At 36.8% G+C, this 17,522-nt stretch overlaps 1 protein-coding gene across 3 annotated transcripts in view; it reads left to right on the plus strand.

Moving 5' to 3' along the window:
• Window positions 1-17,522, plus strand: part of MYO3B (myosin IIIB) — a 197,414-nt gene that overhangs the window by 128,354 nt on the left and 51,538 nt on the right. For all 3 annotated transcript variants that reach the window (XM_058840479.1, XM_058840480.1, XM_058840481.1), the window contains 3 exons: window positions 7,937-8,048; window positions 9,131-9,293; window positions 9,980-10,060. In XM_058840479.1, the coding sequence (XP_058696462.1) occupies window positions 7,937-8,048; window positions 9,131-9,293; window positions 9,980-10,060 (356 nt within the window). The remainder of the gene's footprint in view (window positions 1-7,936; window positions 8,049-9,130; window positions 9,294-9,979; window positions 10,061-17,522) is intronic.

Below are 17,522 nucleotides of genomic sequence, written 5' to 3' on the forward strand. Positions count from 1 at the left end.
TCAAGCCTGACAGAGTTCAAGAAACATTTGGACAGTGCTCTCAGGCACATGGTTTGACTCTTGAGGATGGTGCTCTGAAGGGCCAGGAGTTGGAATTTATGATTCTTGTGGGTTCCTTCCAACTCAGCATATTCTGTGATATGATGCTAAAGGGAAAACCGTTTTGCAGTCCTTTCTAAAATCCAGAGATGGCATAGATTTACTCTTGTAAACCAGTCACTTGGGCTTGGAAATCTGCAGTCCATGCATTCAGATATCTTGAAGATGAACCAGAGCTTAATCAATTCATACTGAAAAATTACTAATTTTTCTGATTTATAGAAATTCACCAAATGAATATGAAATAGGAAAACACTACAGATTATATATCCCAGGAAGGATAACTAACATGTTTATTTGTCCATCAAGGCAATTTAATTTTCAGACATGATCAATACCAACTTTTTTTGTGTTACATGAATCATTTTAGTAAGGTCACACCATTCTAGAGCACATTTAACAGATGAATTTTTGTGATCGTTAATATATCTTTGCAATATCCCAGAGCAGCTGAAAGCAGAATTATTAACCTCAACTTTTATTCAATTTACACATAAGTGAACTAAGATTAACTCCACAGAAATTAGTGTAAATTGAGAGGAAATTAAGCCTTCTCTTATCAGGACTTCCTTTTCATTCAAAAATGCAATGAATTTGAGTACAGTCTTGAAAACTAATGGTAATAAAAACAGCACTGACTGTAGCTTTCCATTCATGCAGATAAGAGCAAGTTGTGGTTAACACCTTGTCAATAACTCCCCAAGTTTCTAGTCCAACTTGATGGACTAAAACACATTACATTATTGATGTAATTTGTTAAGGAAAGAAAGTCAACACAAAAAGGGAAGGAGAGGGGAGTAGATTTAGCAATTTACACAACAGCAAAGAAGACTTGAGTTCAGAATATAAGCGGGGGTGGGAGAGATGTTCTTGATCCTTTGTTCATCTCATGCTTTATTTTAAAACAAATTCTATTGTCTTTTGCTCTTGCAAATAAAATCAAGTAATACTTTATAAAGCTATCAGTGGAACAAGAAACATTTTTCTTCAACTTACAGCTATGTCTAGTCAAGTGTTTTTAGGAACTAAGTAGTTGAATACATAAAAATGTTTGAGAAAACAGGTCAAATGCTAAACAGATTGCCACTTCTTTGTTCATAATCAAAAAGACATTAGGCAAGTATGAAGAAGAGTTTCAAAATGTCAGTGAATGTAAGGATATCAAAGATTTTTTTTTAAGCCAGCAAGTTAATTGGTATTTTGATCCTTTTGAGCAACTGAACAACAAAATGGATGAGCCAGCATTTTTTCTCCCTTGATGTTATTAAACAAATAGGTGTGCTTCTTATCTGCCTGTTCAATAATGCTGTTTTGTAAACTCCTAGCAGGAAATATGAGGACAAAACAATCAAAGGCAGGGAACAGACCCATTCAGAGTTTATCAGGTGGGAGGTAAACAAAAGATAAAGCTCTAATGTTACTCTTTATTTCTTCTGTTTTCATGTAGAGCAGATTATTTGCAAACCTGGATGTAGTTTATTGGGTTAAAAAACAGATGGTGAGGAGAGGGCTTAATTGTAACTCATTCACACAATGTTTCTTCAGCCAAGTATATTACCATCTGTTTTATGTATATAAATATACATATTCTTTTACTTAAAGTAGGAATATGTAATCTGCAGTCCCTGTAAACACTGTATCCCTGTCAAGTCTTAGACACTTTGTCTCCCTTGGCCCTGTCTTGCACTCCTTGATGTGATGCAGCTGTCTTATGTTTGCTGTGAAGCAACATGGCCCGCTTTTCAAGCTGGAATCTCAGATTTTAGGTACAGGTTACTAACTTGATCAGTCAACCAGGTGTGCCTGAAATGTAGGGTCATGTGGTGACCGTGCACTGCACAGCTTAAGGGAGTTATGCTTTCTTGTGAGGACCTGTGCTGAAGGTCACACTGGATGGAACATTCCTTGCTGAGTGCCCCTGGACTTCACATGACATGATGTGGTGTGCAGGCGTGTCCTCACCACATATCCTTTAGCTGGATCCTCCTTTTATGGATGTATACTTTGCAGTGGGTTGAAAGATAATGGGCTCGGTAGGCCAATGGTACTAAATGCTGTCATACTTGTAGTGTCTCATCAGTTCATAGGAATGTGTTGAGATCTTTTGCACAAGTTTCATTTAAGGATTGTCTTTTTTTCTTTTCTCTGCCTGTTTATCTTAGGCATTAAAGTTTTTTGTACTGCATTAAGACACAGGATAAACTTTTACTATAAGCATTACCTATTCTACACCACAGTAGTCAGATGATATTACTCAGATCGTACGCTCATGGCAATACCAGTGCTATTACTGTAACAGTGATCCCAGTGGGGCTGGTTCTGCTTTTTCAGTCTCACAGGACAAATTTGCTCAAGGTCACTGCTAGTACACATGGTATACACAGTTTCTAAACCACCAGTGTTACATTTCTCATGACCACATTAAGCCTCATTGGCCTTAATAAGTCACATTTTGCATGGAGTGGAGCTAGGAGTAAAAACTGGTCAAACATTACAAAATCCTGTAAAACATAACCTCAGTAAGAATTTTCTTCTAGCACCAAAAATTCAATGGTGATACGCTTGCTTATTATGCTAAAGCAGGGAAGCACTGAATTAAATTAGAAGTCAACAGATTTGCTATGGAGAAAGAATGCTTTCTTTTCAAATGATGCATTTTTAATGCAAGCCTACTTTTAACAGTAAACCTGCACTATATCAAAGTTCATAAGTGATTTTTGTAAACAAAATTTCAACATTGCATGATATCTTGATTTTACTATTATCCATGGAAATGTTTATTTGTTTCAGTGGCTTTAAGATTTCACCAGATCTATAGAATGTTCTCATACACTTTAAATGTAGTGAACTACTGTACCTTCCATATATACTTTCTAGACTTTTCCCATTCACAGAATGCTGGTAAATGGTTGCAGGATGGAGATGATAGGAAAACATTAGGAGGGGAAAGTCTGCTAGCTGACATAGTATACACACATTGCACCAAATTATGCTTTTCTGAGAGTATTTCTATGATTCTGTATTTGTCTGATGATTTACAGCGTGCTAGGTATCTGTTACTGAATTTCAGGAGTATCTTAGATGTATCGTTTTATGGGGTTTTTTTTTATTTATATTGTTAATATAGAGCCAAATGTAATTATTTTTGTGAATTCATATTTGAAAATTTCTGAAAGAGGTGAGGTACAACCAATAAAAGTTAGAAATTTTGGAAATTATTTTTCAGCTCTTTTTGTTCTAAAAAAAATGTAATTTTTTTAAAGTTTCTGGTTCCAGGGCTGAGAAGGAACAAATGGTTTTGTGATGTTGAAAACCTTCCTATTGTTGCTTGTGGTCTGGCTGGAAAGGGATTTTGAACCTCGTGCTTTTCACATATCATTATCTATTATCCACCTCGGGCCATTACATTTTGTTTTAAAGAGAAAAAGGGTTAATCATTACTGTTTTGAGTTAATTATGTATAATTGACATAGCCTTTAAGTCTGGAATGTGAAGGGAACTTCAGCAAGAGACACTGGTATAGTAGTTAATGGTGATGTTTAAATGCATTTTACAGAACAGTTTCACAGTTTAGCCTTTAGGGAGGAGTGGGAAATTGAACCATTTTTTTACAATCAGTTTATTTAATTTCAAACCACCAACACTAAAATGCCTGGTCCCTTAACAGTTAGTTAATGCATGGCATCTTTCTGAAGTTTTCCATATCTTAGCAAACTTGGATGTCTTGAGCATTTAACCTTACTTCTGCACGTCCTAGCTTTGCATTCTGAGGTTAATTTCAACTTGTGAAAAATTTTGGTTTATTTCTAATGACTAGTAAGTACAGTTAATACTATATTAATGTAAGTTTTTTCTAAAATAGTATTCACATCCATGAAGATTAGTATGTATTTCAGACTAAAACCCACAAAGTAAGAAATGCAGAATTTCAGAGTTTCATCATGTTTGAGAAATCAGTTCTTCTGAGGGGAAGTTACTTTCATCTTATGTAGTCTTACACTACTTAGAATGTGATTAGTCAAATACTTTTAGGAAACATGTAGATGAGAGTGTGCCATGTGTAGGAAATTTTCAAGCAGGATGTATAACCCAGGGAAAGGATGCATTTTTGCACAAATATGTGCATGTTTATGAAAATAGCACATGAAGCACCATAAACTATATTTTTTAAAATTACAATAGAAGTATTGTTTAATGGAGAAGAACACTAAAATATTCCCGGCTACCATATTTTGTGCTGAAATAACAAGTGCAAATATGGAAATAAAAAGGTAGAGTTGTAAAATTTTCATCTCTTCTGAAAGCAAATGCGATTCCTAGCCCTACTTTTCAGAAAATAAGTTTTTGGTTTCTTGGTGATACGTTGCAAGTAGAGGTCAATCTGTGATCTCTGCCCAGTAGATTTACATAAGTATGACAGAGGTGATAGTAAATCAAAACGAACAGTTGTATATACCCCAGAGCTTTTTTTCAGGTGTATTCTCTACCATTTCACCATGTACAATGTTTGCACATAAGGGTGAAACATTTTACGTTCCTCCAAAATTTTCCATAGGGCCCATAGCTGTACAAAGATTTTAAATCAGATAAAAGAATTGGATGACCCTGTGCCACACCTGCTGTGCTGCCATACAATTATCCTGAGCACATCATGTCAAACTACTTGGATGTCTGTAGTTATGTGATTCAGTCATGAAAACAGGCAGTAAACCAAAGTGTTTACTTAAAAATACCCACAAAACACATGGATTTAAGCTTTGGAAGACAAATTTAGAGACCTTTTATGGTGCAGAATGGACACTACAAAAGGAGTTCTGGAGGAGAAATAATTAAAAATAAATAGCCAGTCTCATATTGGTAGTCCTTATTCCGCCTTACTTTTGATGAGGGAATGCCCTGACGTTGTGCCATGGGAGGCTTAGGTTGGATATGAGGAAAAGGTTCTTCACCCAGAGGGTGGTTGGGCACTAGAACAGGCTCCCCATGGATGTGGTCACAGCACCAAACTGGACAGAGTTCAAGAAGCATTTGGCAATGTTTTTGGGCACATGATGAGACTCTTTGGGATGTCCTGTGCAAGGCCAAGAGTTGGACTTCATGACCCTTGTGGGTTCCTTCCTGTGGATGCTAAATGCAAGCAGGGAGCCCAGTGTCTGTGGAAAAGCAAGTCACATAACTTTCTTAGACTAGCCTGAGAAAGTACCCTGGGAAATCATAAGGAGGAATCAAAATAACCCTTAGAGATAGGAGACAGCCTTGCAGGTGCTGTTTGTCACTTTCTTGTTTTCTTGCAAGAGAAGGTCGAGGGGTGGTGTACCACACTGACCAATGATGGTAATGTCTTAGTTTACTGACCAGTAAGAGTGTTACCTTTCCAGATCTTCACGTACTTGTCTATAAAAGAAGATCTGGGGTGATAACCCTTACTCTCCTGTTAAACTCACAAGAGTCCGTGTTGTTACTACCTCACAATATAGTGCAATATAGTGCAACACCTTCCCACTCAGAATATTCTGTGCTTCTATGACATAACTGGAAAGCAACAGTAATTATATTTAACCAGGTACAGGTGTCTTCTGTGCAGTGGTTAAATCAATCAAAATGTTTGGAAAATCAACATTTAGAGGAAGTTTTTAATAAATATTGGGAGACAATAGGTTTACATACAGAAACTGTAGTTATTCCCATGTAGTTACTCCCATGGTTTGTAAAGTTCTTGTCATTCTGAATAGCTTGCTTTCTTAGAGTATAGATAAATTTAAATTACAAAAGCATTTGTTAAAACAGGATTTGATAAGAAAAATAACCATTGTTTTATTTATGGGTTTTTTCGGAGCACCAAAGCAACTACATTCTATATCATCAAAGAGAGCTATTGGAGAGGGTACTACCTTTAACAGATAATGAAGTTTGTCATAAACAAAATGGTGTAGTCAGGCAGGTAAATCACACAGTTCAAAAGTACTTTTTACTCAAATATTTGTCACAAATAAGTCAACTTTTCAGTAAACGGAATGCCAATGATAAGATTAAAAAATTATGAGATTCCCCTTGAATATTTTATTGCATCAGTGCTATCTAAAAACTGTTTTGTGGTTTTAAAATTCCCATCAATAACATACCTTAAAAGATACATGAACAACCAGTGTCACTCACTTGAATCTTCCCTTCCCTTCCCTTCCCTTCCCTTCCCTTCCCTTCCCTTCCCTTCCCTTCCCTTCCCTTCCCTTCCCTTCCCTTCCCTTCCCTTCCCTTCCCTTCCCTTCCCTTCCCTTCCCTTCCCTTCCCTTCCCTTCCCTTCCCTTCCCTTCCCTTCCCTTCCCTTCCCTTCCCTTCCCTTCCCTTCCCTTCCCTTCCCTTCCCTTCCCTTCCCTTCCCTTCCCTTCCCTCCCCTCCCCTCCCCTCCCCTCCCCTCCCCTCCCCGAGTAGCTCACACGGCTATCTGAACTGGCTTTTGAAGCAAACAGCAATTTACTATGAGTGTAACTTCCCCCATGTTTCTGTCAGCTATCTCTTGAAATAGTATGCTGCCAAAAATTATTTGTGATAGATATATTTTAAATCTGGGTTTTATTACTGCAACTCAGTACTCTTTTTTTTGTAAAAATTTGCATCATTAACTTCAGTAATAAGGCGGAGGAAATGTACTTTTTTCTTTTAAACACACCATGTTTCTCCAAACCTACTAAAAGGCATGAGTTGATATTTTGAAAAACTTGGCCGAAGAATTTGCAATACCACATTGTTGAGAAAGTCACCGCATTAAAAATAACTCAGCAATACATAATCTGTCATTTTTCAGAGTCAGCAATGTCTCCAGTTGGTGAATATCTATGTCTCTGGTCCAGAACTTATTCCAGTATTTCTCATTTCAGATGTCATTTTGTTCCTGTTTGATCTTAATGGACTGTTTTAGTGGTTCTTTTTTCTTTCTTGTGACAACTGGAGCTAATATCTAGAGATTAACTGGAACTAAAATTTGAAAATCATACTCTTTGATTAAAAAAACCCCAGAAAGTCTTGCAGAATTCTAAATTTTCTAATTGCTTCTCCATTTTTTTCTTCAGTATAAGGTGTGATGTTTTCTTGACTCTGTCTGGCTACAAAGAAATCTGTCTTTGAGATTCACTAAACACATTCTTCTCTTCATGTTTTAAAGAATATCTGATGGCTCTTCTCCATGCTAATAATTAGTAGAATGGTTTGCTCAATCTGCCAGTTCCTCTCAATCTCAATGTAAATAGAGTAGCACCTTTAGTAGTATAGCTTAATACCAAGACAACACATGGTAGTTAATAAGTGAGAGCTGAGGTGGCAGTTGCTACCATCTAACAGTGTACTTGTGCTAAAATAACCTTAAATTTGTAGACTAACTGGCACATATTCTTGTAATTACTTAATGTAATTGTTTGCAAGTAGGTTTATTTAAATAGTATAAAAAGTCTTCATTAATGCATAATGGCTTTATAAGTAGGAAGGGTTTGGTTCTTAATTCAGTTCAAACGTTTGCATCTCTCTTTCATCATCTATATGTTATTTCATGTAATTTTTAGGAGCTGTTCTTTGCAAGGGAACATGGACAAAAAAACCCAAACAATCTTGTTTAGTATGGGTCTACTCCAGACTCCTAAGATTGACCATAATCATCCCAATTGTTTGTCCTAGTCATTTATATGTTCAAATATCTATTCATTACAGCTGTGTCATGATTTATGAAGACAATTGAGTATAAGGAAGAATTTGGCCTGTTAGTTCTAGAGACAAAGATTGGAGCTAGAGAAAAACAATGGAAGTACATATTGATTGTCAATTTAATTCTTTCTTTGTCATTTTGCAGGTATTACTACCTTGCATTCAAAGCACACGAGACTCCCCTTGGTAGCAGAGAAAACTGTCTTGCCATTTTGGAGAAATCTAAACTAGACAACTGGATTCTTGGGAAAACCAAGGTAGAGGGTGCTAACATTTTCTCAAGGATAGTATACTTTTACAAAGTATGTCTAATAGTGGTTCAAAAAGTACTGCGTGAATGAACAAAAGAGCAAGGCATTTGCTCCAATTAGCTTCCCAGGTTATGGAAGTGCCTTCCCAAGCCAGCTGAGTTAGTGCTGCTAGAGGAGGGGTGCATTGGGTACCTCCCCAAAGTGCATTCAGCACATGGCTGCCTTGATAAGGACAGTACATCTATCAGTGCCGACTGATGTAGTGACTTCCTGAAGTTCCCCATGCTCTTAATAATGATGCGGCTGAAACGTCACAATTTGACCCATCCTGTGAGCCTGGTTGGTACCATTATCCATTCATGGAGTTTCAGGTAAGCTCCTTCTCGCTCTGTCAAAAGCCTTTGTTGATGGTTTAAAATGGAATGAATGACTTCTTTTAAAGGGATGTTACACAGTACTTTGAGTTGTTTTACATTACACAAATGAAAAATGGAGAATTTTCTTCCCCAAGACCCAGATAAAATGTATGCAAGCACCCATAGGATTTGCCTCTTGAAGGAGAATGCTTTTAGACAATATTATGTCTAAAACCAAATTCAGCTGAGTATTTGTGTTTCTACTGACCAGAAAGGTCATCTTTCCAAATTGTGCATACCTGAAAAGATCCCATCATCCAATTTACTTTGTAAAGGGGGTAAATGTGGAATTTATTTTCACAGGATCACAGAATATTCTGAATTGGAAGGGACCCACAAGGATCATCAAGTCCAGCTCCCAAGTGAATGGCCCATACAAGGATTGAATTCCAGCCTTAGTGTTACTAGTGCCATGTTCTAAGCAATGAAGTTAATCTCAGGGTTAGCAATGGGGTGATTATAATCAGTGGAATAAAGAAGTTCCACAAGGACACAAGAGCAAATAATTGATTCACAAGATTTCTATGATAAGTACAGTCAGTATTTTTCTAGTTTTCTCAGCAATGACACCCTTGAATAGACTGCTTGAGGACCAATGAAAAGACAGAATACAAGAGGTTATAGTACTGATTGTAATACTGATTTTTTTGTTTTGTTGTTGTTCCATTACAGGTTTTTCTAAAGTATTACCATATAGAGCAGTTAAATCTGTTCCTGCGAGAAGTTATAGGAAGGGTGGTGGTCATGCAAGCTTATATCAAGGGATGGCTTGGAGCAAGGAGGTACAAGAAAGTCAAAGATAAAAGAGAAAATAGTGCTATTACTATACAGTCTGGTAAATATTCATATTCCCTATTTTACTGAGTGTCTTTGTATTTCAATCAGTTAAATTGCATCTACATTGTTAATTTATTAATTGCAGTTTATTAGGAAATCTAAATGACTGGACATGTTTTCTCTCCAGCCCATTGATGCAGACATTATTGATTTACTTCTAAATTGGCATCTTAACATTTGGTAATGTCTGTATTTAAATATTTTAGTATTATGAATTTGATGCCTATGCACAAAATGAAAATATTGTTAGGTATGTCTATAATAACATGCAGCACATAATTAAAATGCAGTAGCACATGCATTCCAGAATTCCAGATATACATTAAAAGATGTGCCTAAGAGGCTGATTATCAGTAATTTAGCAGGTTTCCTTGTAGTGATTTGGGGAACTGTGTGAGGAAGAATGATGATGCGCCTTTGTCTTTTGGGTTAGGACATCAGTGAGCACATGGTGACAATTAAAATTTGAACGAGTGAAGTGGTGTTTGAAGTTGTGAGGATGTGAATACTGCAGTCATGAACCCAGAGTTCAACATGTGGGTGGGTGGGGAAGAGCTATTGGGGGTGGGGGCTGAAGTAGTTATGGCAGGAGAAATGAAAGTTTCAGCACATCTCTGACCCTGTAGACTCTGTAGCACTTCCTTAAATAAATGTAATTTCCAGCACATGGTTTTGTATTTTTAGCCTGGAGAGGATATGAAGCTCGCAGGAAGTACAAGGAAATAAGGAACAGAAGAACTGATGCTGCTATACATATTCAGGCAGGTAATTAAAACAGTATTTCAATTGCCAACACCTATTTTTTTGGGGATAATTTTGTGTGTGTCGGTGTTTAGAACCCCCGTCCAAAAAATAGTGAAGTCCAAACAAAAGCTATCAAAAAACATTACTTCTGGTTATTTTTACTTCAGTGTCAAATGACATCAGTGACAGTTTGGACCTTTTATAAGTACTTCTCTGAAAGCAAAATATAGTAATTAAAAGCTGTTAAGTTAATTCTTGGCTAAGTGTGGATGGGAGACACTAGACATGCATTTCCCTGTCTTTGTTTGGAGCACTGATCTTGGCAGGTTGCCAGGTTTTTGTTTTGACTGCTTGCTGGGTTTGCCAGCTTTGACCAATCTTTTGACAATCTGCCAGACTCCTATGCAGCCATATCAATATGAATTTGAATAAACTTTAAAGAGATTATTGGAGGAACAGGCCCATAGGGCTGTGTAGGTCTCTAGTAGAGAGCAGAGTACCATATGGCACAGAAATCTAAGAACCAGCGCTGTGAATGCTGTGAACTCAATGCTGTTTTCAGATGCTGCCAATATGAAGCAGCCTCCATATGATGCAGTGCAGTACACCTTCTCTGTCCAACTCCAGGTTCAAAGACTGTGAGTGATAAAAAAATTATTGTAGCTAATGTGTTTACAGATAAACCAAGATACCACTTCTACCAACTTACTGTGCTACAATTCCTTAAGCTTTGTCACCTCCTGTTCTGTATCTCATATTGTGAAATCAATATGAAAAGTATTTCTTGAAATATTCTTTTACTTGTTCTCAAACCATTCCCATTAAATTAATTCATTTTTGTGTTATCTAGTTTGCTACTCTGAAATTGTCATTATGACTTTCATCAGAAAACAGAATACTGTTCTAGTTACCAAAAGGAACAGAATATCATTTGGATCAAATAATTATTTGTAGCTTTGCTTATGTACTGTTATGTAAAATCATGAAGCTCTAGGGTTAAATGCAGTATATTCTATTAAATGGAAAAAATTTTTTCTTTCTCAGCTTTGAAGGATTACTCAAGTACTCTCTCCCATTCTTCCTGTCCTTTGTGTTGTCATTTTCAGTTGTTTACATGATAGCACAGAGAGTAGACCTTAAAGTACCCCCCTGACACTACTTCCTGGAGTATTTGCTACCTTTACAAGTATATGCATACCTGGACTTTGATTACAACAACCTTTTGCTGAAGAAATGAAAGTGAAACAGTTAACCCATGACTGTCTCACTATTATCAGCTCCTTAAGGTGAGAGTTACTTCAGGTGCAATAGGAAGCATGTGTGTACCATTATCACTTGGAAACTTCAGGGGACATTCTGCCTTAGAGTTTTATTTAGACAGATTTTTAGCTCTTTAGAGAAAGTCCTGATGTATTCTGCTGTTAGCACACATGGGAGAGATTCAGAGCTCTGTTGCTTCCTGCCATCTTTTAGATACTGTGTTGAACCTGGCAGAACAGAGGCAGTGGGAGTGAATTTGGACGCTCTCTGTTGAGCTCTCTGGACCTAATGCTGGAGGAATGCTGCTAGTACTCTTCAAAACACACATTGTTTTCCTTTGTAACCTGGTACTTGACTGTTTCAGTGATCAGCCTGAGTGAGTAAACATTACGTTAAGAGTGACACAGTGAACCTTTGTGTTAATTAGGCTGGCTGCTCCTCCTGTCTTTGGTACTCTAGTAGAATGGGAATAATAATAGCAATAATAATAATAATAATCCTCAACACTTTTCTGTCTGCCTTTGGAAACCTATATCTAGGACTACTTATTTGAAAATATTTCTTGTGCAGGTTTTCTCTTCTCAATATGCTAATTATTCTGTGTTTCAAATCAAAGCTTATGCTTGCTAATAATGGCTATATTCCAGGTTTTAAAATACACTGACAGTTTTTGTGTTGTTTACATAATATTACACAGTCCAAGTGCCTAGTGACACGGAGACAAAAGATACTCTAAATCTCTCCATTCCCTCCACATCTTACAGTGTGAGGGTAGTTCAAGGCAGCTTTCTAGTAAAATGGAGTATAGTCACCTTTTGTAGTGTTTTTTAAAAGAGCCATTCCAGGCAGTGAGATAAATTGTTTGCATTCGTCATCTACATTAGCAAAAACATATAATTAAACTATATGTACTTCCCTCTCCTTTCCCTCCCCCCTGCCCCACTCAAGCAGGCCTTGGAATTTAGGAAGCATTTGGCTTACATGTTTCTACAGAACAGCGCATATTGAAATTTGTTTTCCTTTCATCTCTTTCCCAATAAAAGCAGCCGCTCAGCTTATCCCTTTAGCTTCCTCAGAACTTCCTTTCAGAATTCCCGATCTATTACAGCACATTCACATACCAGAAACAAGATGCCTTTTCATGCTGTCAACCTTTTTCATCTGAAATGTAAATTAATTCTTGCTGGTACGCTTTGACAGAGATCAAAGTAGGGGTATTAACCTTATTGGGCCTTCTCCTCATCAGAATCAGTTCCAAAGACTGCAAGGGTAGTGTTAGGAGGCCAGTCTTCACTGTTATCTATGGCCCTCCTCCAGGCAGTCCTCTGTCTACAAGTCAGCATTTCAAAGGCGCTGATTTCTTTTGTAAATGACCTTATCATTACTTTAAACTGTGTGAAAAATGATTTGCCTGAATAATTCTTGCAGGATTATCCTGCTCATTTTAATTGTGGGGGGACTTCATTCAGGTTCCAGGATATTGTTTAAGTGGTTTTGACAGCAAGTGATCATAGCCTGATAAAAAGAAGGAACACAGCCCCTGATTGGAAACCTCTTGACTTGTTCAGATTGTTCATTTCTTGCGAGTCAGTCTTTGAGGTAGGCTGCATTTGCATTTTAAAAATAAACAGATGCCTTTCAAATACATGAGCTGGTGGTCTGGAGATCTCTGTGGGCCCAGCAGTTCACTATCCATTGAAGAAATGTTGGAAGAAAAAACAAACTTAGAAAAAAAACAACCCTCACAATATACATGAGGATAAAATTCCTGAGTGTATTATATTACAAGAAAAAAAGTCGTTATTTCAGAAGGGGGGAAACCCTCACTAGAAAACAAAATATTAGTGAATTTAAATTTAATGGGGAAGAGAAAGCTACCCTACTTTAGCATATCTACATCTCAGGCTCTCAGAATATACAGATGATATTAGACTCATGGCTAAATTGGTACACAGGGTAAGCAAGGTCTTTCCTTCTACACTTCTCAAACTGTGAAGGTTAGAAAATGCTAGTTTTTAACTCAGAAACAAATTGTAAAGAATGATTTTGTGTTGTTTGAGTTGACAATACTTTGCACTTCTAAGTATTTCTTTGTAGTTGGAATTTACAGTGTTTTGATTCACATCTACGTAAGAGGCAAAAATATATTGTCAAAGATTTTTTAAAATTATTTTGCCAGATTCACAGCTGGTTTAAATCAGTGTATATCCGCTGAATCATTTGACTGAAATGTTGCTTCATGGATTTACCTCACATGCAAATCTCATTAAATGTTTATTTTAGAATAATTAGAATTTAGAAATAATTATAATTAAAAGCAACAGATAATGCAATTATGAAAGTATGTTTTCTAGTTATGATAGCATGTATTTCCATGCAGTGTGACTTGTCCCAAAAGACTTAAGGGAGGATTTTAATCTGGTGATTTTATTTGTGAACTGACATTGCCAAAATGCCAAATGAGTGGTGCATGCAATTCATTTAGATCTGAGGTGACATCACTGAATTCATTTTAATTAGGTCCACTTTAGCCATCTGGAATATACTGTGCAGCTCTGGTCAAGACTGAGTTTAACTATGCTTCCAGAGGTGAAAGGCAAATGGCTAATCCACTGAGCCACCATCTCCTCCTCCAACACGTGCTCACACACTCACCATATGTCCTATTGTATTAGAAAATTCTTTACTCTAGATTTGGGCTCTTTTCCTTAAATAAAAATTGATGGGTGTTAAGAAGGAAGCATCCCCTTGTAGATTGCATTCTTTCTGTAACTTCTGCTGATGCAGTATTGCTTACAAATCTCTAACCTGTACTTCTGGCAAAATTTACTCGATTTTAATTTTTTTTTTTTAAAAAGGGACAGAGAAGAGCTACAATTTCCTGGTTTACATTTATGATAAATGTAAGCTTTTAATGTAAGTGTTGCCTTTGGGAATTTCAGCAGCAAAAATATGTTTCAGTAGAAGACAAGAAAATCTTTTGAAAATATTTATTCCTAAGTTTATTCATCTATTTGTATTACTACGTATGTGTGTTTACATGTACTCAGCTAATACCATTGTATAGGTCTAAGAATTACATGAGTAAAATGTTCCAAAAACTTCTAAGCATTTGATAAATATATCTAAAACTGTTTTCTTAAAATTTTTCTTGAAAATTACTCCTAAATAGCAGATCTACTTTACTTTTTTTTATATCAGTAGTTTTCTTTCTTTTAATTACATTGTCAGTGTAAAAAACAATGAATGGCAGCTGAACAGATTTATCATATTATCTTAATTTCACAGTCAGGGTAAACCAGATTAGTTTGTGCAGGCTGCACAGCTTTGGTTAACTTCACTCTCCCATCTCATTGTGTTCTGTACTAGTTTACGGCATCTGATAATTCTTCATGTTTAATATGTCTGTAGTATCCATCAAATGCCTAATGCTCATTAGCATTTTTTAAAAAGTGAGAAGGCCTTATAGTTTTAAAATATAGGGGTTTATATTCCATCCCCATCTCTGAGCTAAGCTCTGCCAATGTTCAAATGTCTGATTTTTCACCTGATTTTGAGGAAAAAAAATGGAGACTGTTCCTACTGGATTTCATGCTAAATCAGGAAGGGACAATGTACAATAAAATATCTTCCTTTTGCTTGCTGATATTGCAAGAATTTAATAGTCATCTTCACTTTTTCATTTGACCAAGTCTCAAGATCAGAGACAGTGATACATGGTGGTTACAACACCAAGTCTGACACAATTCAAGAAGTGTTTGGGCAGTGCTCTCAGGCACATGGTGTGACTCTTGAGGATGGTCCTGTGCTTAGCCAGGAGTTGGACTTGATGATCCTTGTTGGTCCCTTCCAACTCAGCAAGTTCTGTGATTCTGTGAACTCTGTGCTTAAGTGTTGATGTGCATCAGTGACACCAGACCAGGTGACAGCCTCAGTGAGTCTTGCTAATAGTCACTTTTTGTTACTGATAATTACTGCTTGTATATGAGAATTCATAACTTCCTTCTCATAATGCTACTGCTGGATAACTTAGATTTTTTCTGCTATTAAACATGCATCACCCAATATCCATCTAGAGAGGTAGAAGAGAGGATGTATTCATGGCTCACAACAAAGGATATGACTCTATGCCTTCTACTGCTCATTGGAATTAATTTGGCATGGAATGAATAATCAGATTCATGGGCTCTAATTTCTCTCAGATGCTGTTAGTTAAGTTGCTGAATGTTCTTTAACTAGACAAATTAAGAAAATTATGTGCTGTCCTAGCAAGTCAACTACCTTCTCCTTAGCAAGCATGAGCTTTCTCTTCTGAGCTGCTGTTATATGCTATTTTTGGTGATGTTACAGAATAGAAATATGTATGTGTAGAAAAAGTCTGCTTCATATGTTTTTTTTATGACTGAGAATTAATCCTTCTACTGTTTTAAAACTACTTCATCTCCTTTCTTTATAGTTCTCTCATAGACCTGTGATTGTTTAGCTTTGATCTTTTTACACTATGCTTCACAATTTGCTCTGTAATTATATATTTCCTGTGGGAATCAGAAGGAAAATGCCTGGACTTTTCCTATCTGGAATTGTGAAATATTGTGTGTAACGTATATTGCCTTGGTATTTAGACCTTAAAAGTTTGTAACTTCAAGATGCCAAATCTCAGACTCCCTGAGGTAAATAGATTCTTGGTTTGCTAGGTGCTGAAGCTGACAGAAAACTCTCTTTGTGTGAGAAATTTTCAGTACAAGAAGTAAAAATTCATGTCGTAATTTGTGGCATATAAAGCATTTAACACCAAGTTACTAATAGAGGTGTTAAAATTAAGTTCAGTTTCCTATATTGCTTTTCAGATCCTGTCATCTTTGGCTATGTAAAGATCAGGGTTAAAGCTACTGTTGCTGGAAAGTTTGGAATATAGACTGAATAAGGTGAAAATGAGGTGACAGCTGGTAATCATTCTTCTTCAATGATGCAGTGATTGTTCATGGAGCAGTAGCAACATGAGTCTGCTAATTTCACACTCTTTGAGCCAAGTGCTTAGTGTCAAAACCAGCACCAGTCAGTAATGCAAATTGCTGTGATGGAGCAGCTTCCCACCCTCAGACTCCCCCAGTAGAATTCTCTGCATATGCATTTCTTTTGAAACATTATAGATCCTGTTAATAAATGTTGAAAAGATGCAGTCCTACTAGTGTTTGGTGAAGCTTTTGAGAGACTTAATGAAGTTTGTTTACCCTGTACTTCAGTTGTTCCAGGACTCAGAAGTAGTAAAAATACAGCCATTTACATTTCCGATTCAAGGTAATTTGGAAGAAAGTTAGAAACCATCTTGTGGGAAGGTTATGTTGAAGAGCAGTTGATTTTGAAAATACCTATGAAAACAGAAGATAGGGGAAAAAACTATTAAATCAGATATAGCAGATTTTTACGTGGTGAATGGGGCGAAGACCAAAATGGTTGTACTAACATTAGTAAGAGACTCTGAGAAATAGGAAAAACAATATTTAAATATAAAATCACAGCAGGTATCAGGGTTGATTTTATAGACACACATGCCAGGAATTACTGAAAACTGAGAAACTACTAAGGATAAAACTGAAGTTTATCTTATCAGTTCATTTGTTTCAGCGCTTCTGTGTAGTGGTTCTTCAACTGACTGACAGCATGTTTCAGCTGCAGAGAGGTGACTGCTGGCCAGCTGTCTCTGCTGCTGATAGCAGAGTACCATCCTTGTCTGGTCAGCAGGGGATAGTTAAGGGTTGGAAGCCTGATCACATGGGACAAGAGAGAGTTTGCCTCATCTCTGACAGATAGGCAGACTTTCCTAATCTGATTATTAATGGAAGAAAGTTGCTCATGCCTCATGATACCTGAGCTCTGTATTTGGTTCAACACCTCAGCAAGCCAAACTTCTGTCATGCTTTCTGTAAACTGAATGGTTGTTTATTTTCATAACCTCTCATTAAGAGGCATTTTTTGTTGCTTCTTATCCCAGAAACCTCAATGCTCATAAAAATCATAAAAATCAGAAGTGTGAGGTACAGAGAAATATTGATAATCTTCTGATCAGTTTCTCTGTTCTTCAGTTTACTCAGTATTTATCCTACCTCCTGATTTCCTTTGGTAATCTACAGTGTTACCATGACCCTGATCGTACATGAGGTTGCCCTAGACCTTATTTCTGTGCCTATCTGTGCTTATAATATGTAACCCTGGACCCCAGTGA

This window comes from Poecile atricapillus, chromosome 5, assembly GCF_030490865.1.
Source record: "Poecile atricapillus isolate bPoeAtr1 chromosome 5, bPoeAtr1.hap1, whole genome shotgun sequence".
Taxonomy (NCBI): domain Eukaryota; kingdom Metazoa; phylum Chordata; class Aves; order Passeriformes; family Paridae; genus Poecile; species Poecile atricapillus.